General features: G+C 40.0%; 4 protein-coding genes across 7 annotated transcripts; 2 read left to right on the top strand and 2 right to left on the bottom strand.

Moving 5' to 3' along the window:
* Positions 1-1509: 1509 nt before the first annotated feature.
* On the top strand, positions 1510-16092 carry LOC122879166 (protocadherin Fat 4). Of its 3 annotated transcripts, XM_044202956.1 has the most exons (16): positions 1511-1923; positions 2196-2433; positions 2676-3014; positions 4448-5361; positions 5459-5633; positions 5752-5932; positions 6198-6448; positions 6560-10891; positions 10984-11085; positions 11958-12259; positions 12369-12460; positions 12568-12744; positions 13108-13235; positions 13329-13546; positions 13636-13894; positions 14351-16092. In XM_044202956.1, the coding sequence occupies exons 1-16, from the start codon at positions 1870-1872 to the stop codon at positions 15754-15756; spliced, it is 9168 nt and encodes a 3055-aa protein (XP_044058891.1). In that variant the 5' UTR covers positions 1511-1869; the 3' UTR covers positions 15757-16092. The 3 variants fall into 3 exon arrangements, with proteins under 3 accessions (XP_044058892.1, XP_044058891.1, XP_044058893.1); XM_044202957.1 differs by lacking the exon at positions 12369-12460 and having other exon boundaries at positions 1510-1923; positions 12644-12744; XM_044202958.1 differs by lacking the exon at positions 2196-2433 and having other exon boundaries at positions 1512-1923.
* A 1376-nt stretch (positions 16093-17468) lies between these two features.
* Positions 17469-19081, bottom strand: LOC122879171 (olfactory receptor 52B2-like). The gene has a single exon (XM_044202964.1). It carries the CDS (start codon positions 18695-18697, stop codon positions 17741-17743), a length of 957 nt encoding a protein of 318 aa, XP_044058899.1. The 5' UTR covers positions 18698-19081; the 3' UTR covers positions 17469-17740.
* Positions 19082-19829: 748 nt separating this feature from the next.
* Positions 19830-22778, bottom strand: LOC122879167 (olfactory receptor 52E8-like). Of its 2 annotated transcripts, none has more exons than XM_044202960.1 (2): positions 22574-22778; positions 19830-21753 (listed from the first exon to the last, which is right to left on the bottom strand). In XM_044202960.1, exons 1-2 carry the CDS (start codon positions 22772-22774, stop codon positions 20761-20763), a joined length of 1194 nt encoding a protein of 397 aa, XP_044058895.1. In that variant the 5' UTR covers positions 22775-22778; the 3' UTR covers positions 19830-20760. The 2 variants fall into 2 exon arrangements, with proteins under 2 accessions (XP_044058895.1, XP_044058896.1); XM_044202961.1 differs by lacking the exon at positions 22574-22778 and adding an exon at positions 21933-22551.
* A 1619-nt stretch (positions 22779-24397) lies between these two features.
* LOC122879172 (piggyBac transposable element-derived protein 4-like) lies at positions 24398-25419 on the top strand. The gene is made up of 2 exons (XM_044202965.1): positions 24398-24511; positions 24989-25419. Exons 1-2 carry the CDS (start codon positions 24415-24417, stop codon positions 25417-25419), a joined length of 528 nt encoding a protein of 175 aa, XP_044058900.1. The 5' UTR covers positions 24398-24414.
* Positions 25420-25846: the final 427 nt, after the last annotated feature.

Raw genomic sequence — 25846 nt, 5'->3', positions numbered from 1 at the left:
ACAGCTCAGGTTTCTTACAATCATTCATCCAGAAGAACTCACCAGAAATTAAGGACATTTCACTATAAAGAATAACCCTTTAATCATCATACAATGAGCAATAAAACATGAAAGGGACTTTGTCTTCAGTCTCATTTAAATAACGTAGCAGACTAATTCTTCTCTTCAGGAAGACTAGTAAACCTGCTACTTCCATAGCTCATGGTAATGTACCTAAATGTAATTGTGCACACAGAGATCTTTGACCTTTGGCTTTGACTGCTTCACATAGTGCTCTACACTGTAGTTATTTTTCATCAGACAATATGTCCCTAATTTAGGTTTGTACCAAACATACACAGTGCATATATTGTTTGTCCCTAAATGTCACCATGTTATATTATTGAAGCGGTATAATTCAATCAATGCCACGGACACACTTTACCAACAAAACAAATAGTCACATATAAGAATTAGTAGTGTTTTTTGTGACTTAAGGAGGATGAATTCTAACTGTTGGTTGAGTTATACTGGCCACATCCAAAACATAGAATTAAGTATTGAGCATCTATTTTAGTCTCAAAGTGTCCAGAGAAAAGTACTTTTTGTGTTTTGTGTGCACTTCCCCAGTGAGTCCAGGCAGGGACCTTTTGTGATCCTTTGCTGGGATAGAGTTCCCTCTCCGTGTAATTGGAGACAGTCTCACAGTCACGGTGGCCTCACAGTCCCTTAAAGGGGGTTCACATGTCCATTTATCAGACTTTTCCCAGCAGCATTGCCCTTTGCCATACAAAGGACTGTCCTCCTCTCAAAAGTGTTTGCAAATACGAATGAAGCCATACTGGTCTCCCTTCAGTGGGTGTAACACAAAAACAGGCTTTCATCCTCAGTGTTCCTGCATGTAGTTAACATTAGGATTACAACAGTTGTTTTTATTAGGGAAGAAGAAGTAATGATGGTGGTCCTGTTCCCCCGTGTACCACTTACATTATGTATTATAGTAACAATAATTCAGTAAACCATAAATGTAATCACTAAATGTAATCACATAAAAGGAATATCAAAGAGAATATTCTGGCAATGTGAATCATATACTCTAATTAATTATACACAATTGCTCCAAGAAACTGTTAGATTTTAGTTTACTTTAGTTGCTACACTAACAATCTGGCAATCTAAATTCAGTTTTAACATTCTGTGCTACAGTCATGTCAGCCCTCTTTTGAAACCTGTGATTCAGAGCAGTAGTTTTTTTTCTTTTCTCTCCTTTCACCCATTGAATGAATGCCTTGCAGTCTCTGAATGAATCCCGTATCTGACATGCAGCAAGAAAGGCTCCCTCTAGGCCACCTTACTGGAGGCAACTGTTCAAAGAGTCCATTTCATCTCTACACTGAGCAACCTCAATAGCAAAATCCATGGAGAGAATGTAAAACAGACTGATTCAGCAAAACATAGTAGTGCATATTATTAATCTTTTCTTTTTTACTTCCCAGAATTTGGGTTCATTTTAAAAAGAAAGCAAGGGCATGTGAACTAATTTATTTTAAGATTATGAGGCATGTTTTCTTTTGAAATACATATAACAACAAACTTTCAATGTGCTGCATTTTGGAGCACTTTTGGAAACTTTTTTTCCATGCAGGATTTGCATAGAGTGATGTCAAAGGGGCGTGTCAGTCAGGATTACAGGCTGAGGAGATTGAGTAATCACTATGGATACAGCTTTTAGTTTTCCATTTGTTGGTCTTGTGTGGAAGTAATGCTGTGCAGTTTCCAGCACTTCACTTTTTTACCACCATGTCTGTTTTGTTTTGCTCAGAATCTTATTCTCTTGCTTGATTTTGAAATTATGACGAAGTAAGAGGCACTTAGGAAGTAAACTTTATAATGGACTCTCCTGGACAATGGACAAAATATACACTTTTATTGTTTAATTTTCTGGTAAGTTGGAATCTTGACTCGTGTTGCAGTGAGAGCAGGTTTTTGAGATAACTGATCAACATCTCAATCACTGTTTAAATTTTAATAATTTATTAGATTTATAAGATTACAGTGCATTTAAATGTGCGGAATATGTACAGGCTGTGAAAACAAATGTCCCTGTAGGACAATAGAGACTATCTATCATTTAAATGCTTCAAAAGTTGCCTGTTTATGCATATTTCACTTCAACAAGAAACAGTCATTTCTTTGTTTTTTCTGTGGTTCCTCAGGTGTTTAATACTACCTTCATCATACCTTCATCTGGAAATACAGTGAATGTGAGCAGTGAGAGGCAATTTGCAGATATAATCTTAGGGCAGCATACGCCTCCCTCCTGGTTTTATACATCTATTGATGCTGTGTCCAAGCATGGCACAGTCAGCTTACACTCTCAGAACAGATGGCAAACACAGATGGCTTTCTCCAAAGCTGTTTATTCATTTGAAGTGAAAGAAGACACAGTACCAGGTTAGTCATCTGTGCAGGGAGGCCTATGTAAATTAGGCTCAAATGCATAATGTATGCTGACAACAGTTATTTTGAGTATTACGTGATTTAACTTGGGATTTTAGATCTATACTATACTCAATTCTAATATTCAGGATAGTTAAGGTCCTTCTGTTTTTAACAACAATGTTGCCAGAATGTTTTCTTTTCATTACACAGTCACTAGATCACCCAGTGATTATGCATTATCCATGTGTTGACAGGAACTGTTGTGGGAAAGGTGGAAACAGTGTTTGAGAGTCTCACGTCTATCACATACTCAGTGCAGGAGGATGACGGAGAGAACCTGTTTCTCCTCAGCCCTCTCTCAGGGGAGTTCCTATTATCCCGCAGGCTGGATTTCGAAGCACAAAGATTCTACATACTCACTGTGGTGATGCAGCAGGGGGATTCAGTATCCAGTGTCAGGGTGTACTTCAATGTGTTGGATGTGAACGACAACCCCCCTGTTTTCAGTCAGGATACCTTTTCTACTTCATTGCTGGAAGACACAAGGGTTGGAACTTGCTTCCTGTCCTTGAATGTGTCAGATAAAGATGATGGTAAGTGCAAAAGTACAACTGAAATATAACATTCATCCAACATTCAGCAGATGTCGCCATCCATGCATCTTCAGAAAACAATGAAGTAATCATTGATCAAAGGTGTCAACAACTGCAATGCAAAACAATATGATTAACAGTCAGAAAGAACCCCAAAATGATCAAAACGTTACACAGCAACAGTGAATAACGAAACAGTGTGGCAGAAATCTTTCAGTGTTCAGGTGAGTTTCCTTCTGATGATCAATTTTCTTCCCACAACAAAAAACCTGCATGTTTGGGATCCATGCAATTACTTCCTCCAATGGCCATGACTTAGGAACTGGTCTCTCTGGGTGCCAAAGGCTTTCTGATGCAGCCTTTACCTATCTACAGCAGCATCTATATGTTTAATAAGCATTGTTGATGAAAATCATAGTATTGAGAGAAGTCACCATATAGTGTTTAAATTTATATACAGCTAAAACCACATTTTAATGTTTAATTAATGGTTAGAATGACTTGATTGCAAAGAAAAAAATATACATGTGTGTTCAATGAATGAGAGCAGGGTGAGAAGCTAATGGGGCGCGGCTCTGCTACTGACCAGGTTTCACCTGTGCGGTGCTTCTGTGTTTGCTTCTGTTTTAACATTATTTTAACATGTCGTTTAAAGTATCCAAGTTGGGCTAATTGATCCATGTGTACAGCAAGTCTTTCTTGCCAAATGCAATTAGGATACAGAATGCAAAGCCTACTTACTTTGATCTTTCTTTTTATTTTACTTTGATTTTTATTTTATTTTACTTTACTTTTTATTTTTTTACTGTATTTGGGTATTTTAATCATGTTGTTTGCTGATAATTGGTTCCTGCTTAAAGTAAAAAAAATCTTACTTTTGTATGTTTTTGTAAAGGAAAGCTATTATTTTTGCATGAATATATTCATACTTTATACTTACTGCTCATGTACTACAAATACATGATTTTTTTCCACTGTCCTGTATCCTCCTTTTCATATTGGACATGCTGCTCCAACTGGGGTTTTATAGGTCCATCCAATTAATGGGGGTCGACAATCCTCACTGCATTGCATAGTTGAGCCAAAGCTAATGAGATGTTATAGCCATGTATGATAGCTATTCTTTTTTTGCCCCATTAATTTGATTTACCTGTACATGGCGAGCAGTCTGAAAAAAAGCATGGATGACTGTGAAAATTAAACCTTTTAAGTTATGAGTGTGAAAAGGCATGTAATATTCACACATTTCTTAGTTAAGTATATCAAAGTATAAAGTATATCATTAATATATGTACTTAGCAGCAAACAGATCTTAGTATCAGCGTGTCGTGTGCAAAGTGCAAAGCTTTGCTCCTTGATTTATCCACAAAGCCATTATGAGGACATTCCATCATTTGTGATAACATCATGTATTATCTTTTCCTCTCTGCCAGGTCACAATGGAGACTTGAAACTGAGAGTGGTTGGTGGAGAGGAAGAGGAAGTGTTCCTCATAAACTCAGCTGGTAGTTTATGCCTGAACACAGAGTTAGACAGAGAGAGACAATCCCTCTACAATCTGACAGTGACAGCCAATGACTGTGTCCAGCCTGAGTCTTTACAGTTCACCAGCACAGTGCGTGTTATTGTGGTGGTTGATGACATCAATGACAATGCTCCTTTGTTTGTGTCAGCCAAAATAGTCAGTATACCAGAGGACACTGCACTTAATTCTGTTATAATGACTGTACATGCTGAGGATGAAGACATTGGCTCCAACGGAGAAGTTTTATATTATTTAAATAACACTTCTGGTGGCATGTTTAGCATTGATAACAGAAGAGGAAAAGTATACCTGAAAAGGGCATTGGACAGAGAACATCTAGATACCCTGAATATTACTGTGACAGCTACTGATAAAGGCTCACCCAGGTTGGCAACCACTATGAATCTCACGGTGCACGTCGAGGATGCAAATGACCATGACCCCGAGTTCTCACAAAGCACCTACAGCCTGACAGTCAGAGAGGATACCCCCAGAGGAACGAGTCTGTTTCAGGTTCAGGCTCTTGATCGAGACATCGGGACAAATGGACAAGTGCGGTACATATTGACCCAGGGGGGTCCGTTTGTGGTGGACTCGGTGCGAGGTGTCATCACAGTCATGGATAAACTGGACAGGGAGAGTGATTCAAACTACATCTTAATCATAACAGCTGTAGATCAGGGGAATATACCCAGATCTGCTACTGCTGCTATCAGTGTCACAGTGTTGGATGTCAACGACTTTGCACCCCTCTTTACTCCAGAAACACTCACCATACATGTAATGGAGAATGAGGAGGACCCCTCTCAGCTAACATATCAGGTGCTACTGGCTCTTGTTAACCAAAGAGTTCAATGAATGTTGATCACAGAATGTTTTGATGTTAATTTCTAGATTGTTTATATCTTTTTTTAACCAGGTCTCAGCTTTGGATGAAGATTTAGGCATCAACAAGCAGCTTACCTATTTTATACAGAAAGAAAATAGTGATGGTTTGTTCTCCATCACTCCCAGTGGCACGTTTCAAATTTTACACAGCTTGGATAGAGAGAGGGAATCACTGTATTTCCTTACCATCATTGCTGTTGATTCAGGTGATTCAGGACAAAACTAAAATGCGATAAACTTTACAATATGTTGTTCTATAAACTTTGTACTGTCAGTGTCCCTTCACACAGTTTGATAATTTATTATTTACTTTGTCATTTGAAGGATTTCCACCTCTAACAGGTACTCTAAGTGTACATGTCATAGTGGATGATATCAATGATAACCGTCCAGAGTTTACTGAGGAAGTCTACAACACCATAGTGTCTGAGGACAGTCCTATAGGCACTGTGTTTGCCATGATAACAGCATCTGACATTGATGAGGGTGTCGGTGGGGAAATAAGGTAAAATGGCACATCAAAAAGTCACTTAAAATTTGACAGCAATGTTGAGAGGTACTGTCTATAATTTGAGAAATTACTGCTTAAATTACGCATTTTTGTCTGTGGCCTACTTTGGTATCACGTTTCTTGAGGATAGCTTAACATTAGGATCAACATTTCTTACACAGTAGTCTTGTGTATTTGCTGAATATGCTGCAAAAGAGCAACTGGAACTTGTTGATTTATACTTTATCGTTGGCTACTGCATCTTTTGACTCTCCTTTAGGTATTCCACGGAGAACCTCGATGTGCCTTTTGCCATTGACGAAACATCTGGTGAGCTGTTTACAACCGATGTACTGGACAGGGAGACAGTAGCCATTTACAGCTTGATGGTGATTGGCAGTGATAAGCATCCTACTCAGTCTCTGTCAAGCTCAGTGCTTGTTACTGTGCTCATTGGAGATATTAACGACCACTGGCCCCAGTTTATGAACAGCCCCTATGTGGCCTATGTGCCCACTGAGATGGCTCCAGGTAAGAGTTTTTACTTCCACTTGACAGTTATATATTTCATCCTGGATAACATGGACTTGATAGTATTGAGAGTTTTATTTTGTTTATGTTTTGTGTTTTTTTTCCCTACAGGCTCAGTTGTTTGTGCAGTACAAGCAACAGATGGAGATACTGAGATGAATGCAGAACTACATTATTCATTATATGGACTAAGTTCAGATCTGTTTGTCATCTATCCATATAGTGGCACTATATTCACTTCAAGTGCTATCCAGAGATGGGAAGATATAATTGTCAATGTACACGTGGAAGATGCTGGAGAAAATCCTAAATTTGACATCACTACCATCAGTATCAGGTTCCAGAACGTCTCTGATTTTCCAGTGATGAATGTGGACGTTCTGAGTTATTCCCTCTCTGAGGACAAGCCAGTGGGAACATTAGTGGCAGTTGTCTCTGCAGCGAGCATCAGAGCTGAACCTGTCTCTTTTTATCTAGCTTCTGGAAACTTTGAAGACATGTTTCATGTGGAGCAATTAAGTGGAGCGTTGACAGTGGAGAACCCTCTGGATTATGAGAACAAAAAGGAGTTCACTTTGTTGATAGAAGCTAGAGACTCTGGCTCGCCTCCTTTCTCATCGTTTGCAGAAATTCACATAAACATCAGTGATGTAAATGATAACTTCCCTCAGTTCACCCAAGTCGAGTACAGGTGTGAGGTTTTTGAGAACTCCCCACCATCCTGGGTTTGTGATGTTCTTGCCATTGACGCTGATTCAGGTAGTTACGGCATAGTGCAGTACAACATAACAGAAGGAAACACTAATAATTTTTTTACAATTGACCCTGAAAGTGGTTTATTGAGCACCACTTCAAGTTTAGACAGAGAAAATATCCCTGAATTCAATTTAACAGTTAAAGCTGCCGAACTAAACAACCCTCTTCATGAAGACAGAGCAACTGTTATTGTTGTTGTTTTAGACAGAAATGACAATGCACCTCGTTTTTCACAGATTTTTCTCACAGAGGTACCTGAGGATTCCCCAGTTGGACACACAATTATACAAGTCACCTCAACTGATGATGATACTGGTGCCAATGCAGTAATTAATTACTCCATAATTGTCCAAAGTGATGATATGCCATTTAATATTGACGTCACCAGTGGCTACATCACCGTTGAAAGACTTCTGGACAGGGAGATGCAGGATCATTATATCTTGAAAGTAAATGCAAATGATTCAGCATGGAGCATTAGCACCGACGTCACTATAGTCATTACAGATGTCAATGATAATAGACCAGTATTTTCTGATCATTTTTACACTGTTGTCCTCCCTGAAACAAAAGATAAAGAGGTGTTTGTTATGCAGGTTCTTGCTACAGATGCAGACATGGGGAACAACTGTGAGATTTTGTATGTTATTGAACCTCCGAATGAGGAGTTTTGGGTGAACACTTCCTCTGGTGAAATCAATACAAAGCAGCCACTGATGTTACATAATTCTGCTTTTGAAATCTACCAATTTACAGTCATTGCATTTGATTGTGGCAGAGTTCCTCTGCACAGTAACGCCACTGTCACAGTGAGATTAGAACCATATAACTACTACCCACCAATGTTTTTACCTTTGCAGCCTCTGATTGCTATCCCGTATCACATGGCTGTTGGTACTGAGGTGGCCCAGTTTGCAGCAATAGATCAGGATGTCAATAACACCAGCGTTGGTATTGAATATGTTTTGAATGGAGGTAATGCATCTGATTTCTTCTGGATCCAAGCTGACAATGGAAAAGTAATGTTAAATCAAAGTTTGATGGAGAGCGTAAATTTGTTTTTCACTTTATTAGTCATGGCAAAAGATCAGGGCCACCCCTCTTTATCATCACAGACTGAAATCACTTTTGAAATTACTGGGAGGAATCAATTTTCTCCGATCTTTAGAGAGCCAGATGTCACATTCACTGTTCCTGAGGACTTGTCGGTAGGATCAGTAATTGGGAAAATTCAAGCACAAGATGAGGATTATGGTCCCAATGGTGCTATCATGTACTGCATTACCCCAGAAAATCAATATTTACCATTCTCTGTAGGAGACTCCTCTGGGCTGCTAACACTGATCAGAGAGCTTGACTTTGAAACAGAAGGTATTTATCATTTCCAAATCAAAGCCATGGATGGTGGCTGGGTCTCTAAAACTGGCATGTTAAATGTTACAGTGGTAGTTATGGATGTGAATGACAATCCTCCAGTCTTTTCATCCTCAGAGTATACCACTTCAGTGCCTGAAAACTCAGAAAGTGGAACAAATGTCCTAGATGTGAAGGCTCTTGATGCTGATTCAGGTGCAAATGCACAAATATCCTACTCTCTCATTGCTGGCCATGTGGATAAATTTGCAATTGATTCAAGAAATGGCACAATCACCACTTTGGACGTCTTTGATTATGAGCAAGAGCAGATCTTTGATGTAACAATCAAAGCTTCAAACATTGGTGGTCATGCTTTATTTAGTTTGGCCCATGTTGTCATACAAATCTCAGATGTCAATGAGTCCACACCTACATTCAGGAAAAAAGAATACAACTTTTTGGTATTTAAAAATGTACCTGTTGGAACTAGGATTGGAAAAGTAACAGCTACAGATGATGACCAAGGCTCTGAAGGTCAGGTGTTTTACCTGATGTTTGGTCAAAACAAATATATGGGCTTTGAAATCAAAAAACTTTCTGGAGAAATATACACAACTGGCAGTTTGAGGAAACAAGGCAACAGTCACATAGTTTTAAAAGTTCTGGCGAAGAACTCTGGTGTTATTACTGGCGTGGACGTAGACGAGACTTTGGTCCACATCCGTGTCATCGACACTAACGATGCACCCATATTTACCTCTGCACTTTATTTGGCGAATGTGACAGAAGACAGCCCAGTTGGGGCATCTGTGATAACTGTGAGTGCTCTGGATCAGGACTCCATCTTTGACTGGAATCGTTTCTTCTTCACTATTGAAAATGGAAACACAAACTTCTCTTTTGCCATTGATCCATCCAGTGGTGTTATTTCAGTAAACTCTCCACTTGACAGAGAACTGGTACAAGTTTATAATCTGACTGTTACAGCCACTGATAATGGCTCTCCACCAGCCACAGGGACTACATATGTCATTGTGACTATTGATGACGTTAACGACAATGCTCCCAAACTCACATTCACTGAGGCTCAAGTGAAAGAAAATCAGCCTCAAGGCACCATAGTTGTCAGACTAAATGCATCTGATTCTGATTTGCCGCCAAACCAGGGACCTTTTACTTACTGGTTGGCAAATCCTTCAGCAGGTAGTCCTTTTTCACTGACTCCTGATGGAGTTTTATACACCACACGGACTATTGATCGGGAACAAATCTCTGCATATCGAGTCCTGGTGGCTGTTAGGGATGCAGGGATCCCTCTGCTGTCATCAACAACAATGATCCACATCAAGATTGTGGATTTAAACGATAACCCTTCATTGCCTAGAAACATCTTCATCGAGGTGAAATATTTTGGTAGTTCTTTCCAAGGAGGCATGGTCGGAAACGTCCATCCTGAGGATCAGGATGAGTCTGATACATTCAACTGCGCTATCAAAAGTGGTCCACTTAATATGTTTACAGTAGCTAATGGCACGTGTGAGCTGTGGTCGTCTCCTTTTCAAGGCGAGGCTACATTTAACATCACTATCGAAGCTACAGATCAGCTTCACCTCCCAGTCAACAACAGCATCTATGTAAACTACAAAGGATTCACAAATGCTTCTATAGACAGCTGCATATTATTCTATGTGTCATCATCCTCAATGGAAGAGTTTTTGTCTAATAATTATTTGCGATTTGTGAAAGCTCTGGACAGTCTGTTTAACCTACAGGCGTCTAAGACTCATGCATTTGGAATGAAACATATTGGCAGTGAAATCCTTCTATTGGCTGCGGTTAAAAATTACAACGGTCAATATCTTAGCAGAGAGGTGGCCAGTGGTATCTCTGCAGGCCATAAGAAATTACTGGAGGCTCAGAGCAATGTGACGATTTCTCACATCACCAGTGATCCATGTCTCACCAGCCCTTGTCAAAATGGGGCAACGTGCAACAAAAACATTTACATCACCCAGGATGTTGCTGTTCTGGAAAGCACGGCAGTCATCTTTGTGTCACCGCAGAAAGAGATTTTTAATTGTACCTGTCCAGCCGGCTTCACTGGGACACTGTGTGAAGATGACATTGATGAATGTGAGGTGAATCCCTGCGAGAATAAAGGCACATGTGTGAATACTCCAGGAAGTTTCTACTGTCACTGTCAGAGTGGCTTCTCTGGCTCTGTCTGCTCTACAGATGTAGATGAATGCCTGAAGGTGAATTGCCAAAACGGAGGAACTTGTATTCCCACTCGTGATAGATATCACTGTCACTGTGTGCCGGGATTTGAAGGTAGACTTTGGCATATTAAAAAATCCCACATTATTCTGCATTAATAGATTCCAGAATCTCTTGAAAGTCTGGACTTTATTTTCCTTTTCCAGGAGAAATGTGTGAGCAGTTCATAGACCACTGTAGATCAACCCCCTGTGTTCAGGGCAGCTGCGTCAATTCACAGACAGGATTCTCTTGTCATTGTCCCTTTGGTAAGAATAATGCTTAAAGAAAGATCTTTAAAAGTAAAACTTCAACATTTTGGGAAATATGTTAATTTGCTTTCTTGGGGAGAGTTAGATGAGAAGATTGATACCACTCTCTCACTTGTCCGTTAAATATAAGGCTACAGCCAGCAGCTGGTTAGGTTAGCTAAGCAGAAAGACTGGAAACAGGAGGAAACAGCTAGCCTGGCTCTGTCCAAAGGTAACAAAAGCAAACAAAATCATAAAGATCACTAATTAACCTGTTATATTTCGCTTGTTTAATATATATTTGGCCAGTAGCCTTTGCTAGGCAACCAGCGGAGACACCAGACACCAGTATACTCCATCAGAAGTGCTTGTCAGATGGTTGAATAGCTTCGGAACCCCCCCCACACACACACACCTTTCCGACATCAGAATTGGGGGGGATGTGTCCGACAATTTCTTTCACTTTCCTAAACCAATATTCACACCCACTTCATGCAGTGACTGGCCAGATGTGCGAAGGTGAGTAAGGAGCCTCTTTCTTTTGTTATTCTGCACACAACTATTTCTATCACTTTTCATGAGAGATTGTCTGAAATTGTATGCCATTTTCCCCATATTTAAACAAACTACTTCTCTTTTACCATATCACTTACTGTGCCCGCCAAAAAATTGTCTGGTGCATAACCCCTGGTAAAACAACAAATTGCACTTCAGTTCTTGACGATACATCTCATGTTTCAATTAACACGAGATGCTGCTGGTGGATTTTGTTTCCTTTGGACAGAGCCAGGCCCGTTTCCGTACTATTCCTTTCATTTTCATGAAATATACTCCAACCCAACAACTTATTTATTCAAATGTAGTAACACTATGTTTTATCTTTATTTTAGGAGTCAGTGGAGTCCACTGCGAGGAGCACAGTTATGGCTTTGAGGAGCTGTCCTTCATGGAGTTTCCCCCGTTGGATCGCAGCACAAATTTAATCTTTCTAGAGTTTGCGACAGTGCAGAGGAACTCCCTGCTCCTGTACAACCCTGGAGGATCATCCAGCAGAGAGTTCTTTGCACTGGAGATACTGGATGGGACTATACATCTCTCTTATGACCTGGGCTCAGGACCTGTGAGGCTGCAGACAAACAAGAAAGTGGCAGACGGATATTTTCACAGTGTTACTGCCAGGAGGACTGGCAATGTGAGTTTTAATTATACACATATACAAGGTTAATCAGATGATATTTTTAAGTTGGAAGTGAAAGAAGTGAATCTGGAAAGACTGATGTAGCACTATTTGCATTTAACAGATGGGTTCTTTGCATGTGGACAACTGCACAGATGTGATTGTTGAGAACAATGGATTTTGTTTTTCACAGAGTGATGGCAGAAGCTTAGAGAGGTAGCAGTGAAATGATAATTACTACTTTCCCATAATTCATCATTTCTGTTTTTTAGCTTGTGTTTAATCTTTATTAATGCCCTCTCTCCATCTTTATCTACAATCAGTACATTAGATGTTGGCAGTAATATGACATTTGGAGGACTGAGGACTTTTGAATCTATTTTACTGCATCCTGCTCAGATAAAAACCCATGATTTTGTTGGATGTATTCATAACATTCATGTGAATGGCATCCTGCTGAGACCTTCCATGGCCCTTGCAACATATAACATCCTTGATAGGTAAGCATTTCAATGTCCTTCACATTATACACAATTCACTTTCCCAATATAATGGTAAACTGTGAGGTTCTATGATTTAAACAATATTATCAGGGTGTCTTTGTGGCGTTTGGGATGCTGACCTTATGGACACAGCAGCCCTGTTCTGAGTCAAGCTGGGGACCTTAGTTGTATGTCATCCCCCCTCTCTCTCCCAACTAATTTGTCATCTCTCTACTGTCCCCATCTAATAATAATAAATACTTTTTAAAACTATACTATCAATTTATTTACATAATACAGAAAATGTATCTCTCTGTTACTTTTTTATAAATTTCTACATTTCAGCAATTTGTCTTTGTAACTTATTTTTGTTTTATAAAGGTGTCCTCGGGCAACACCATCCCCATGTCACAGCAACCCATGTAAGAACGGCGGCATGTGTCATGACCTTTGGTCTGACTATCTTTGTGAGTGCAAAAACCCTTTTACTGGAAGCAACTGTGCCAAAGGTAAAGACACCTTTTAATGTACAGGACAAATTTTTGTTAGACTGTTGTCTTAACTGAAATACTCCTTTTTTCATTTTCTTTCTTTTTGAACAGAAATTTCAGAGGAGCTTGTGTTGCGATTCAATGGGAATGACTACATTGAGTATGTCATCAAGGAGCGATTCAGGAGAGACTACCTGTTAAAAGACTTGCTGGATGATGAAAAAGAGGAAAATACCAGAGAACAAAGAATAATTAACATCAAGTTCAAGACCCAAGATAATGGCGTGTTAATGTTTGTTGCTGGACAGACAAGATACATTATGCTGAAGGTAGGTATGAAATGCTTTTATCCACAGATTTACTCAACTTGTATTTATTTTTGAGGTGTCAACTTGTTTGTTTTTTCTGTCTAATTTAGATAAAAGACAGAAAACCTGTGTACATTTCCAGAGATACACTGTCAGGACACCTTTCAGAGTTCACTGTGGGCTCTCCCGTGGCTGATGGGGTCTGGCATGTCCTCTCCTTGTCCAGCAATGGACAGAACACTTTTCTGATTGTGGATGGTAAACCAGTCTTGAACATCACTGACCAAAGTATGGATCTCACTCCTGTTAGTGTGGAAAAGATTATTTTTGGTGCAGCTCTGACAGGTGATTCAAAACTCCAACAGTCAGGTAAATATACAGTAATCACTACTGACAAATGAATTCTTTTTTTAATGTTAATGTGTGAATCCGATGTAAAAAGCCCATAAAATGTGTAGATCTTTTTACTACAATTGACTTTTTTTTAACCTAAATAATTAACATAATAATAATGACAACAAATTTTTCAGTTGGCAATGAATATATGTTGGACACATAATTACTCTTCACACAGGAGTTTTCATCATGTTAGGTTGTCTCTTTTTTGGTGTGGGAATAGAGCATGTGAGTTTGTGCTATATTCAGTCCTTTGCCTTTACATCTATAATAAACTTGTAAAAAAATTACTTAAATGAGGAGCAAACACCCACGTTTTCCTCACTGTTTAAGGTGATCACTCTAAATACAACATATATGTGTGAACTTACATGAAACGGTCAACTGACATGTTTTTTAGCACTTTGATCAACATTCTTTTTATGACAGGGTTCACTGGATGTGTGCAGTATTTCAATATGACCGGTTACACTCTGCCTGTCAGTGGACACAGTATGATGGTGGACGTCTGGCCGAGCTTGACTCTTGTCCAGTCGAGTTGCAGCTCTCCTGGGGTATGCCTCACCTCCCCCTGCTCTGAGGAAGACACAGCCAGGAGGGGTTGTCTCTCTTCACACTGTCAAAACCAGTGGAGGTGTGGACCTGCTGTGCAGAACAGGTCATGCATCTGTTTACATAATGTCTCCGACCACACCTGTGACATCTGCATCTCTACAACAGAGAGCAGTGATCGATGCTCTGAGGCGCAGGGTAGCGTGCCTCTGTGGCTCATAGCTGTGATTCTTCCTCTAATCTCCATCCTGGTGATTATAGGAATGTTTGTTGCCCTTTACAGAGTGAGGCGGCAGAATGCAAAGTGTCAGAGTCATAGCTCGCCACAGAAAACAGAGCAAGGGACAGACAACGTAACGTTTTGCTTTGATGACAACAGAACGGTCACAGATATTGCATCTGCAGAAAAAGAGAAACAACATGACTCGATGAGTGCTGCTCAGCAGAGGTTAAGTGTGGAGTTTTACTGTGATGCCAGTCTGTCAAGTGTTCAGCCGGTGCCAAACTGTGAGCTGGAGTATTATGAAATCGGCAGCATCTCTAGTGCATTTCATTCAGACACTGCCTCACTAAAGCTCAGCTGGCACAAGCATTTGTACAGCACAAAGTGTATGAAATCTGATCCTAAACGGTGGGGAGATTTGAGGACTTTGTTAGCAGGATTTAAGAAAGAATGCTCCAGTGAAGAGAGGGCAAAAAGTCCTACGAAGCCTCAAAATGTGGTGTCCCTAAACAAGCAGTTGTTGACCAAGATTGATACGGAGCAGTCCCAGCATTGTTACAAGAAGATGTTCCTACAACCAGAGTTCCTGGAACCTGTACAACGCCTCACTTTTGAAGAAATTAGTAAACTAAACACTCCTCTGGAGCAAACAATGTCACAGCGAGCATTCCTATGGTCCAAACCTGCCAAGTCCACCACAATGGTCGATGTGTCATCTGATAGTGAAACAGACAGCACATTCACTGGCTCACAGTATGAGTGCGGACAGTTTTCTTTCACCAGGAAATATATACATGACCAGTCTTCCCCGTCAGTGTGCAGCTTCAGACAACAAGACATCTTGCCTGTCAGCTCATTCTTAAAACACACCTGTCATTCTGCTGCAGGCCAGTATAAAGCTGAAAGTGCTCTCTCCAGTATGTGTGAGCAATGGGAAAATATTTTAAATATACACATACCTTTCAACAGCTATGCTTCCGTATTTGAGGATATTGCACGTCTACCCACTGAACCCAGCCATAGCTATGACATGCAAAGTGACATAGAGGAAACTATTTGATGGTCGTTATATAGGTGTAGCCAATGGGTCAGGTGGTGGCAGTCGGTAAATTACACTTTATTTAAATAATTTTGATATATTAAAACATGGCAATCCTAAGTTTTAGTTCGGACTTTGACCAGGTTCTGAATAAGCAGTGAAATATGTTTTCACTTAGACCAAAGCTCTTGATGTTTTCATGTTTACTTTCACTTTTTGCTGGTTTTCTCTGAAGACTTATCTGATTAAAGTTTATTTTTACATCTTAAGAGCAACCAGAGGATATCTGGTGATGATGCTTAAATGTATAAAACCCATGTAAAGTATTCATATGTCACTAAATGTCCTATTTATCCAGTCTTGTCTGTTTCTTCAGTAACCTTTGCATTAATTGATACGTGAATATTCAGGATGCTGTTTGCAGCTCAGTTTCTTATAAAATGGCACTTGTCAAAACATGAATTTTAGATAGCCAAAAGGCACTTTCCCAAAGACCAACAGAGTGGCTGTATTCCTTGTGTCAATTCACATTTACAGAACTGTCAAAATTCAAATTATGTTTAAGGGTAATGTGTCCTTGTGGAGTGTGAATGGAGAATTGCATGTGCCCTGAAATTGAACCCTTCAATACAATGCTGGCTGTGGATGAAACTGAGTTTACAATGATGAAACATTATGTTGTACTTGTTGTAAAAAGAGAAGACAAACTAATCCCTGAGACTCACTCAAATGACTGAATACAGTGGTCTGAAATTCTGTGGACTTGCATCCACAGTGTTCACTTTATTTTAATATACCCTGATGGTTTGGCTCTACCTAGTGGACAAATTCAAGGTTACATTCAGAGGAGCTCCCTTACTCCCTTAAACTGCATAGACTGTACAAAGATTGTGTATTTAGGACACATACAGAAGTGGAGTGCAGTGTTGGGGCACATTGTGATTTCAGGCAGAGTTGAGAGGTTTCACAAGCACTCTCGAAAATCAGCATAATCAAAAGAGTTTGTTTTAAATAGTACCAATGGTACCAAAGTACCAGAAACCTAAGCAAACAGTGGCATTGCACAATGTCCAGGATATTAGCCTGCAGATAAATTTCTCAAATATAACCAGTAATATGCTGAAAGTGTTGAAAATCTACTAGATGCATACTTGCAAACACAAAGAGGTGTTTTTAATGAAGTGTAGTGTAATTGTAATACTGTGTAGACAGTTATCTCTGTCTGTGGGGTTTTTATTTTGCATTTAAGTGTGCAGACCATCACAGTTTTAGATTTCAAGAACTAGACAGATACAAGATGAATTTATATCAGAAGCTGGTTTGATTTTCAGCTGAATTGGTATACAGGTATGAGCAGGAGCATTGTACTTAGCATTTGATGTCATTCTGTCCCACTTTCACTCTGCATGTTCATTTAAACATAAAAAGCTTATTCAAATACACAAATGATTATAGAAAGATATAGACTTAAAACACACATTTTGAAATAAAAATAACTACAATGGAATAAAAATAAACTCCATTAAAACTCACTGTACAAATACAAACGATAAAATAACATTTTGAGTTAACAATGTGATGAGCTTCTGCCTATTATACATTTGCATGTAGGTATTAATAAAATGATTCATTTTGACATTTTTATTTATTGATTGATTTTGGTCTATAATACGTTACAAAGATCTAGGGGAATGTTATCTAGTTCTTTTTGGGGTTTATTTCCATTTTGCGAAAATTCTTGCAGTACTAACCGTTCCCAAGATATATGTCTGTAGTTGGTCACCCAGGTTAAACAGAAGACACAGGTTAAAAATTGCTCCCAGGCAAACTTCCTGGTTAAAAAAGAAAAAACTTGTGGAAACTACTAGTGTGGTGATAAGTAATACCGGTAAATAAAGTAAATTCAAAATTTCTATCAACCGTCTTACATGGCACCTTTATGACAATGTATGATTTCCCATAGCTCATCTGAAAAATATTACTTAATAGTTTGTTTATGATCAGTTTAAATTGCAATGCTTAATTTTCTATTTTTAAATCTCTGCATCAAAGCTTCTTTAATGTCCTTCGTCTTGAAACAGTATATCGTTGGATTAACTACAGCTGGTATGAGGCTGTACATCATGGTAACAACAATACGGGCGTCAGTACTCAAACTGAATCCCAAATTGTCAGCAAGATAAACAAAACATCTCGGTACATAATAAAGGCAGGTAATAAAGATCTGAGGAGCACAGGTGGACAGGACTTTGTGGCGCCTCTCAGTATGAGACATTTTCAGAACAGCTATGATAATTGAAAAGTAAGAAAAAATTATGAATGTTAAAGGAACCAAGAGATTGACCAAGGCATTGACAAGTGAGACATTTTTAACATATGCAACATTTTCACCACACCCCAGCTGGGTTATTGATATATGATCACAGTAGCACTGTGTGATGATATTTAGGTTGCAGAAGGGCAAAGTTAAGGCATGAAGCACAATCCCTAACATACGTATGAATGTTACAACCCAGCACAGGCTACAAGCGATAGAAACTGCTTTATTTGTAATCACGGCAGGATATTGAAAAGGAAACCATATGGCAACAAAGCGATCCAAAGCCATTATCAGCAAAATTAAAGAATGAATAGCTCCCAAAGAATGGACAAAATACATTTGTGTAAAGCAGGCTCCAAATGAAGATATCGTGTCATTCCACCAATATATGGCAATGATTTTTGGAAGAGTCACAATGCCAAATGCCATGTCTGTCATTGCAAGGTGAAAAAAGATCAAGTATGTTGGTTTGTGAAGAGTCCTCTCATACATAATAACAGCTAAAATGAAAGCATTTCCAACCATGATAGTTAGGAAAATGAGAAGAAGAAGAACAGACACTGGTCCGTAATATTCAGGTGGAAGTCCAGGGAATCCAGTGATAATAAAGTCTTTTATAGTTGTAATATTGGTGTGTTTCATAATCACACGTTCATTGCAACAAAAATGAAAATGCAATAAATGGAACGGAATAAATAGCACTTTAGTGTCAATACTGATGTAGTAATATCGAGCAAAGGATACAAACTTATAGTACCTCAGAGGATATTCCACAAGCTATCCCAATGATTACTTTGCCATGCATGTCGCATATCGTCAGCACGTCTTACCTTTTAGACTCCAACTCTGAAAGACTATGGTCTGGTTCCATTAACAATCTTGATGCACTTTATATTGTTAATGCTTCCAAGAGTCTGGTCTAATGATGTGTGTGGAGATTAACACTCAGAGGAGCCTAAGTTTTTGAAGTGTCTAACTGCATACATTATGACAAACAAATAGTCAAGGTCTCAAGTCTGTGCTGTGGTTGACTGCAATGGTTTGTCTGTGTGATATTTGGGAAAAGCCATGTTTAATGCAGAAATCTGTTCAGGCATATAAAGATTTCTTGAAAGCGTTGTTTGTTTGAAATCGGAGTCTGTCTGGTTGAGGAGAGAAATATATATAATATATATAATAACATATGTATTCTGGCAAACATCTTCTGCAGTGAAGAGGCAGAACTATGGGAGGTCTATGGGAAGAAAATTGTCTTAAATCCTGCTAATTAATTTTAAAATCGTCATGTTAAAACAATAACAGCGATAATGAGAGGTAGCGTTCAAGAATTGCTCGATAACACTCATTGATCAAAAAAGCCTGAGCCAAGATATATAGTGTCTTTGCCAGGCCCCAACTAACTTCATTAAAAAGAGCATGTAACTTGAAGGAATAGTTTGACATTTTGGGAAATACGCGTTAAATGCTTTCTAGTTAGATCGATAACACTAATATCTGTCTGTTAAATACAAGGCTACAGCTGGTTATCTTAGCTTAGCATAAAGACTGGAAACAGCTTGCCTGGTTCTGTCCAAAGGTAACAAAACCCACCTATCAGCACCCCTAAAGCTCACTAATCAACATGCTATATCTCAATTGTTTAATCTGTAATAAAGCCCAAGTATAATTTCGCAAGCTGCCAAGCACGCTGAGCAGGAAGTCATTGTGCCAAGCCAAGAAACTGTCCCGCACATAACCCCCGTAAAACATCAACAACGATTAAACAAACAAGATATAATGGGTTAATCTGTAACCTTTATTGGTTGGCAAACAGATCTCTTCCCTGTTATTTGGAGATCCACTGGAAGGCTCACAGACAAAATAAACTGCCATAACATTTAGGGGCACTATGCATGTCAAATAATAATTATTTATTAATTTTGGTGATTTTTTAAATAATCATAGTTAAGCGTAACTGTTCGTTTCTTGAACGGAATTCCTCTCACACAGAAAACTCATAATACTGCGTCCTGATCTGATTTAAACAGACCCTTACAACTAATTTTCATGATCTGAGCATGTCTGCACAAAATAGGACAGGTCACTAATAAAGTATATTTAACATTATATTTTATAGTGTGCAGGAGTTTATGATTCTGATTTTTTACTTTGCAGGTGTGCGTGCATGTGTGAGAGAGATACATTCATTTGACCAGTTTTTTTGGCCAGAAGAATTCTTCAGTAATAAAGATTTTTTTGGACAGATGCTAGTAGAAAATATGTTTAAATGAGAAGAAATTGTAATAAATTTTATTTATGCACTTTTTAAACAAAGCTACAAAGTACTTTACAATAAAACAACAGAGTAACTTAGAGAACAACAAATAATGCTAAAGCATTATGAGATAACAAGACAACAAAATATATTACAATAGCCTGGGGAAAAGACCTGAGAGAGCCAAAAAGAAAAAGCTCAGTCACCCCTATTAACATGGCGTGTAGTTGGAACAATCAGGAGACCCCTGCATGAGGATCTCAGGCTGTGTTGTGGTTCGTAGAGGATTTTATAAATTCTAATTAGGAGCCTGAGAAGTTAACAGTGAAATCTTAAAACTGACTCTAAAATTCAAAGGAATGGAACACACAGCAAAGAAAATAACATATCACTTGATTTCATTAATTGCACAATGCTCTGCTATATTATTTTATTAATTGTACATGCCATATTATATTTTATCCAGTTTTGTGTTGATATTAACTTTCCAAATTAGGAATTTTTTTTTCAAATTTTCTTTGATATCTTTGGTTTTGAAACAGTAAATTATTGGGTTGACAACAGCAGGTAAAATACTGTACAGCATTACAACAACAATGCGAACTGGAACACTGAAAGTGAATCCCACATTATTTGCCAGGTACACGAAGCATCTTGGCATGTAATACAGACATGTGATGAGAAGCTGTGGCGTGCAGGTAGACAGAGTCTTGATGCGGCCCTCAGAGCTGGACATTCTTATAACAGCAACAATGATGACAAAATAAGAGAAGATAATAAAACCCACAGGCACCAACAAACTGATCATGGCAAGACCAAATGCAACAATTTGAACTTCTCGTACGTTCTCACATCCAAGCACTGTTATTGCTATATGGTCACAATAGCACTGTACAATTACATTTGAATTACAGAAAGGCAATGTAAGAGCATCTAAAACTACACCCACCATCCATGATATTGGCATAAGCCATGATATTCCACAAAGAACAGAAACAGTGGAGTTTGTGAAAAGAGCTGTGTAACGCAATGGAGCACAAACTGCAATAAAACGATCAAGAGCCATTACCATCAGGATGAAAGAATGAGCCGCCCCAATAAAATGAACAAAATACATTTGTACAAAGCATCCATAAAATGATATAATGCTGTCATCAAACCAATATTTTGATATAATCTTTGGTAGAGTAACAGTCCCAAATGCTAAGTCAGTTAATGCCAAGTGGCAAAAGATCAGATATGTAGGTTTGTGAAGAGACCTTTCACATTTAACAAACACTAAAATGAAAATATTTCCTACAGCTATAGCCAAGAAAAGTACAAAAAGCAGGGCCGACACAGGTCCATAATACTCCGGTGAAAGTCCAGGAAATCCGAGGATGAAGAAATGTTTTATCCTCGTTATATTAGTATACAACATAATCACTGAATTCACAATAACAACCTGTCAAATAGAAAACACAAAGATTAAAGGAGTTATTAGATGTGACAAGTTTAGAAAAATATTAAATAACTTGGAAGCATTAACAATAGACATAACTACTGCAATTCTGACATACAAATCATAAGCCACTACAGTTTGATTTCATGTTTTCTGTGGAGGATCTTAAGTGTAAATCTTACCTTGTAAGACTTACAGTAGACCTGCTTCCATGAGCGTACTGCAACATCTCACTGTATTGCCACCTAATATGTGCTTAATATTTTGTTTGATACTATATTTTATGTAAATAGGTAGAGCCCATAGGGTCACATTCCCAAATGAGTTCCACCAGTTGTACTTGGGATAAGTGTTGACATGACACATGACATGTTCAGTAAAATAGTATCTAGTTCATGGATACTATTCAGTTTCCAATCACTGGCTTACATCCATGAAAAATGTACAGCTACAGTGTAGTGTGGAGCAGCTTGCATGAAGACACATTATAAGACAACTCAGTTCATTTAAAAGTATAATACTTTCTTTTATGGGTTGCAACACAAATTAAATTGATTACATTAAGGCTTTGTCAGCAGTCAATGCAAAATCTCTGACGATGAAAGTGGAAGCCTGCTGAAATGTTTTGGAAAGCATGACAGGGCCTTAGTTCGTATGGAGTCTGGAGTGTGCCACTGGAAAATTATAGACTTATTTTGTAATGTGTTCGGCTTCATGTCTTGTGTAGTTTTACTTCCTGTCTGTCTGTTTTCTTTTCCCTCCAGTTTTGATTGTTTGCCTCACCCTAATTAGTTTCACCTGTGTCTTGTTATCCTGCCCTCACCTGTGTATTTGAGTCTGTATGCATCCTTTGCTTTGTGTCAGATTGTCTTCGTCCCTCTGTCATCAGTCCTGCCCAGTCCCCACTCTGTGGACCAGCCGGCTCCTGGTCTCCAGTTGGCAGCCTGGCCGACAACAGTCCCTGCGCCGCGGCGGCCAGCAGTTCCCACACCATGGTAGTCTTCTGTTTCTGCACCGCATACATGTCGTGTCCTGGTTGGACCGCAACTTCCTGAGCCGCAGCAGCCACCTGTTCATGAATTGCAGCAATCTGCTAAGCTACGACTGTCTCCTGAAATTCTTGAGCTGCAGCAGTCTCCTGAGCTGCAATCTCCTAATTTTGCTCAACTGCTACTGTCTCCTGTTCCTGAACCGCAGCAATGTCCTGAACCTGCTAAGCTGCAGCAGTCTCCTAAACTGCAGATGTCTCCTGATTCTGCTGAGCTGCTGGAATCACCAGACCCTGAGTTGGGGCAGCCTCCTGGTTTCTTGGTATCCCTGGCTCTACTGGCCTCTGTCGCCGGTCTCCAGCCTTGCTGCCCTGTCGCCGACCTCCAGTTATGTTTTTGTGTTTATGTTAAGCTATTTCCTGTTTATTTTGTAATGTTTAGCCTCATGTGTCTCTTGGCGTTTTACTTCCTGTTTGCTTTTCCCTCCAGTTTTGATTGTTTACCCTAATTAGTTTCACCTGTCTAGTTATCCTACCCTCACCTGTGTATTTAAGTCTATGTGCTTCCTTTGTTCTGTGTCAGATCATCTTCGTCCCACATGTCAAGCGTTTAGCTGTTTTCCCAGTGTTCTCTTGTAAGCCCTTGTATGTATTAATTTTTTTTTTTTTGTCATTAAATCACTGAACTGCACTAGCCCTGCTTGTGCATCTGCATATGGGTCCAACAAGTATTGCTTGACAAACCACAACTTTTCATTCTAATCAATAAATAACTTCATATATGAATGTTGCATTTAAATGATGCATTGAAAAAGATGATTACATTTTCCAATTAATTCTCTTATTTTTTCTAAATCTGGTTTACAAAAATTTTACAATGAGATTAATCGTAGAAAAGGTTTCAGTCGTAGTCATCTGGACACTGTTTTCAGAATCAAGCCGTTTTGGCTCCCATCCGGAAGTCATTCTCAATTGAGGCCCACCAGGTCAGACAGACCCATCGTTCCTTTCCTTTCGTTTTGTAAGACACGGTCAGACGCTACGCCCTCGGCCTGTGGGGTCAGGGAGACCCACAATAGTCTGCTCCGATACGACAAATGCTACGACACGCGCGCTGCCCCTGAGTGGCGGGTCAGGGTGATCCGATTGTATATCCTAGGCAGAACCAACGCCGCTCTGCCCTTGGGTGGTGGGTGGGTCAGAGAGACCCGTTCGTATATCCCATATATCCTTGGCGGTACCGACGCTGCTCTGCCCTCTCGCCTTCTCACTCAGTCCGCCGGGTCTGACAGACCCATTCTTATTATATCCTCTGCGGAACCGCTGCCGCCGTTCTGCCCTCGGGCGGTCCGCCAGGTCAGACAGACCCATGTTCTTATATTGTTGCTCGGCAGGACCCCCCCGCAACAACAAAAACAACAGGGGTCACGAAGGGTTACACACATGTACGTGCACACACACACCCACCCTACAATACAAAATGTCTCGCACCCTTACGGGGTGGAGCGAGGAGACTCCATCCGAGCGTTCAGGCTGTTGTTCACGCCGGCCGTAGAGCACCTGGTCCTGGATAAGACCAACCTGGAGGCCCGTCGTCGCAAGGCCACGGCCAGCCTGTGGGAAACCCGAGAGCGGATGGGTGGTGTTTCGCGCTGTCATACCCCTCAAGGTCTTTCATGCTTACTCCTCCCTGCTGCGATTCGACAACCGCGAGACCAGAGGCACCAGACGCGCCGGGGACAAGCTGGCTGTGGTCAGGGAGCTGTGGGACAGGTGGGTGGAGCGGCTGCCCTACCTCTACAACCCGGGGCCCAAGATAACTGTGGATGAGCAACTGGTACCGTGTGTGGGTGCCGCGGTAGGCTTATAATTGCCGTCTGTATATCCTTTGGTATTACTTTAGATAATATAGCGGTTCTAATTATAGGTGGTAGTGTAGGTGTCCTTATTGGTTTACGTTATTATTAGGTTAGTGCCATCCCGTTTATCGATTTCCTCTCTTCCCCTGTGTGTCGATGTTGACGTTGTTGATGATAATCGTATAATCGCCATCGGTATAACTTTCATTATTATTTTCGGTAATAACTCATATCTCATGCATAGATTGTATCGTAGGTGTCTTTATTGGTTTATATGACAGACAGACAGGCGCGGTGTGTCAACAACAACCACCAACACCACCTTTCGTTTCCCCACCACTGCCACCACCTTTCTCTTCCCCACCCACACATCTCTCCCACCCCACGCCAGGTCGCTGTCCCTTTAGGCAGTACATGCCCAGCAAACTGGCCAAGTACGGAATCAAGGCCTGGGTGGCCTGCGATGCAAAGTCCAGCTACGCATGGAAGATGCAGATCTACATCCGGAAGCCCACGGCCCCCGCTCCCGAAAGGAACCAGGGCATGCACGTGGTGCTTGACCTGACCGAGGGCCTGAGGGGTCCCCGCAACATCACCTACGACAATCTTTTCACCTCCTACGAGCTCCTCTGCTGGAACCTCACCTTGGTTGGCACGGTCAGGAAGAACAAGCCCAAGCTACCGCCCGCGCTGCTCGGCATCAAGGGAAGGGCAGTGCACTCCTCCCTGGTTGCCTTCACGGGCCCCGCAGCCCTGGTCTCCTACGTGCCCAAGAAGAACAGGAATGTGCTGCTCATGAGCACACTGCACGCGGATGCCTGACCGCGGCGACCGCAAACGGCTGTCGTCCTGCACTACAACAGGACCAAAGGCCTGGAGGGGGTTAGAAATGGGATGGTATGACTCACTTGTTTGTTGATTGTCAGAATTGTGTATCTTTTGTTTTTTCTTGTTTGTATTTTGTGAGTTAATAAACAACAACAATAAAATTCATTCATAAAGATCAACAGTTAACAATTTACATCAATATAAAAATAAAGAAAAATTTATTTAAAAATCCAGACTTGATCTTCCAAACAAAATTCCATAAAGAAATAATATTGTAGCACTCTTGTGGCAAAACCTTAACAAATGTGAGTCACTGTAATTGCTTTCCTTCAGGCTCACCTCTCGCTGTATATCAGTGACTTTTGAAAACTGTTGGCTCTGACTCCTCTCCCACTGAACTCAGATATTACTGAGATTCTTA

The sequence above is a fragment of the Siniperca chuatsi genome, linkage group LG7 (genome assembly GCF_020085105.1).
Source record: "Siniperca chuatsi isolate FFG_IHB_CAS linkage group LG7, ASM2008510v1, whole genome shotgun sequence".
Classification (NCBI taxonomy): Eukaryota; Metazoa; Chordata; class Actinopteri; order Centrarchiformes; family Sinipercidae; genus Siniperca; species Siniperca chuatsi.
This window is presented reverse-complemented; position numbering and strand designations above follow the sequence as displayed.

Bases quoted from the DNA above. Each gene is read 5' to 3' on its own strand.
- LOC122879166 (XM_044202956.1), top strand. From the start codon at position 1,870: ATGGACTCTCCTGGACAATGGACAAAATATACACTTTTATTGTTTAAT. The intron at 11,086-11,957 runs GTAAGAATAATG...TCTTTATTTTAG, and splicing joins CTCTTGTCATTGTCCCTTTG to GAGTCAGTGGAGTCCACTGC. The intron at 12,461-12,567 runs GTAGCAGTGAAA...ATCTACAATCAG, and splicing joins GATGGCAGAAGCTTAGAGAG to TACATTAGATGTTGGCAGTA.
- LOC122879171 (XM_044202964.1), bottom strand. From the start codon at position 18,697: ATGAAACACACCAATATTACAACTATAAAAGACTTTATTATCACTGGA.
- LOC122879167 (XM_044202960.1), bottom strand. From the start codon at position 22,774: ATGTATGCGGTGCAGAAACAGAAGACTACCATGGTGTGGGAACTGCTG. The intron at 21,754-22,573 runs GTGAGGGCAGGA...TCTATTTGACAG, and splicing joins ATACAGACTCAAATACACAG to GTTGTTATTGTGAATTCAGT.
- LOC122879172 (XM_044202965.1), top strand. From the start codon at position 24,415: ATGCTTACTCCTCCCTGCTGCGATTCGACAACCGCGAGACCAGAGGCA. The intron at 24,512-24,988 runs GTGGGTGGAGCG...ACCCCACGCCAG, and splicing joins GTCAGGGAGCTGTGGGACAG to GTCGCTGTCCCTTTAGGCAG.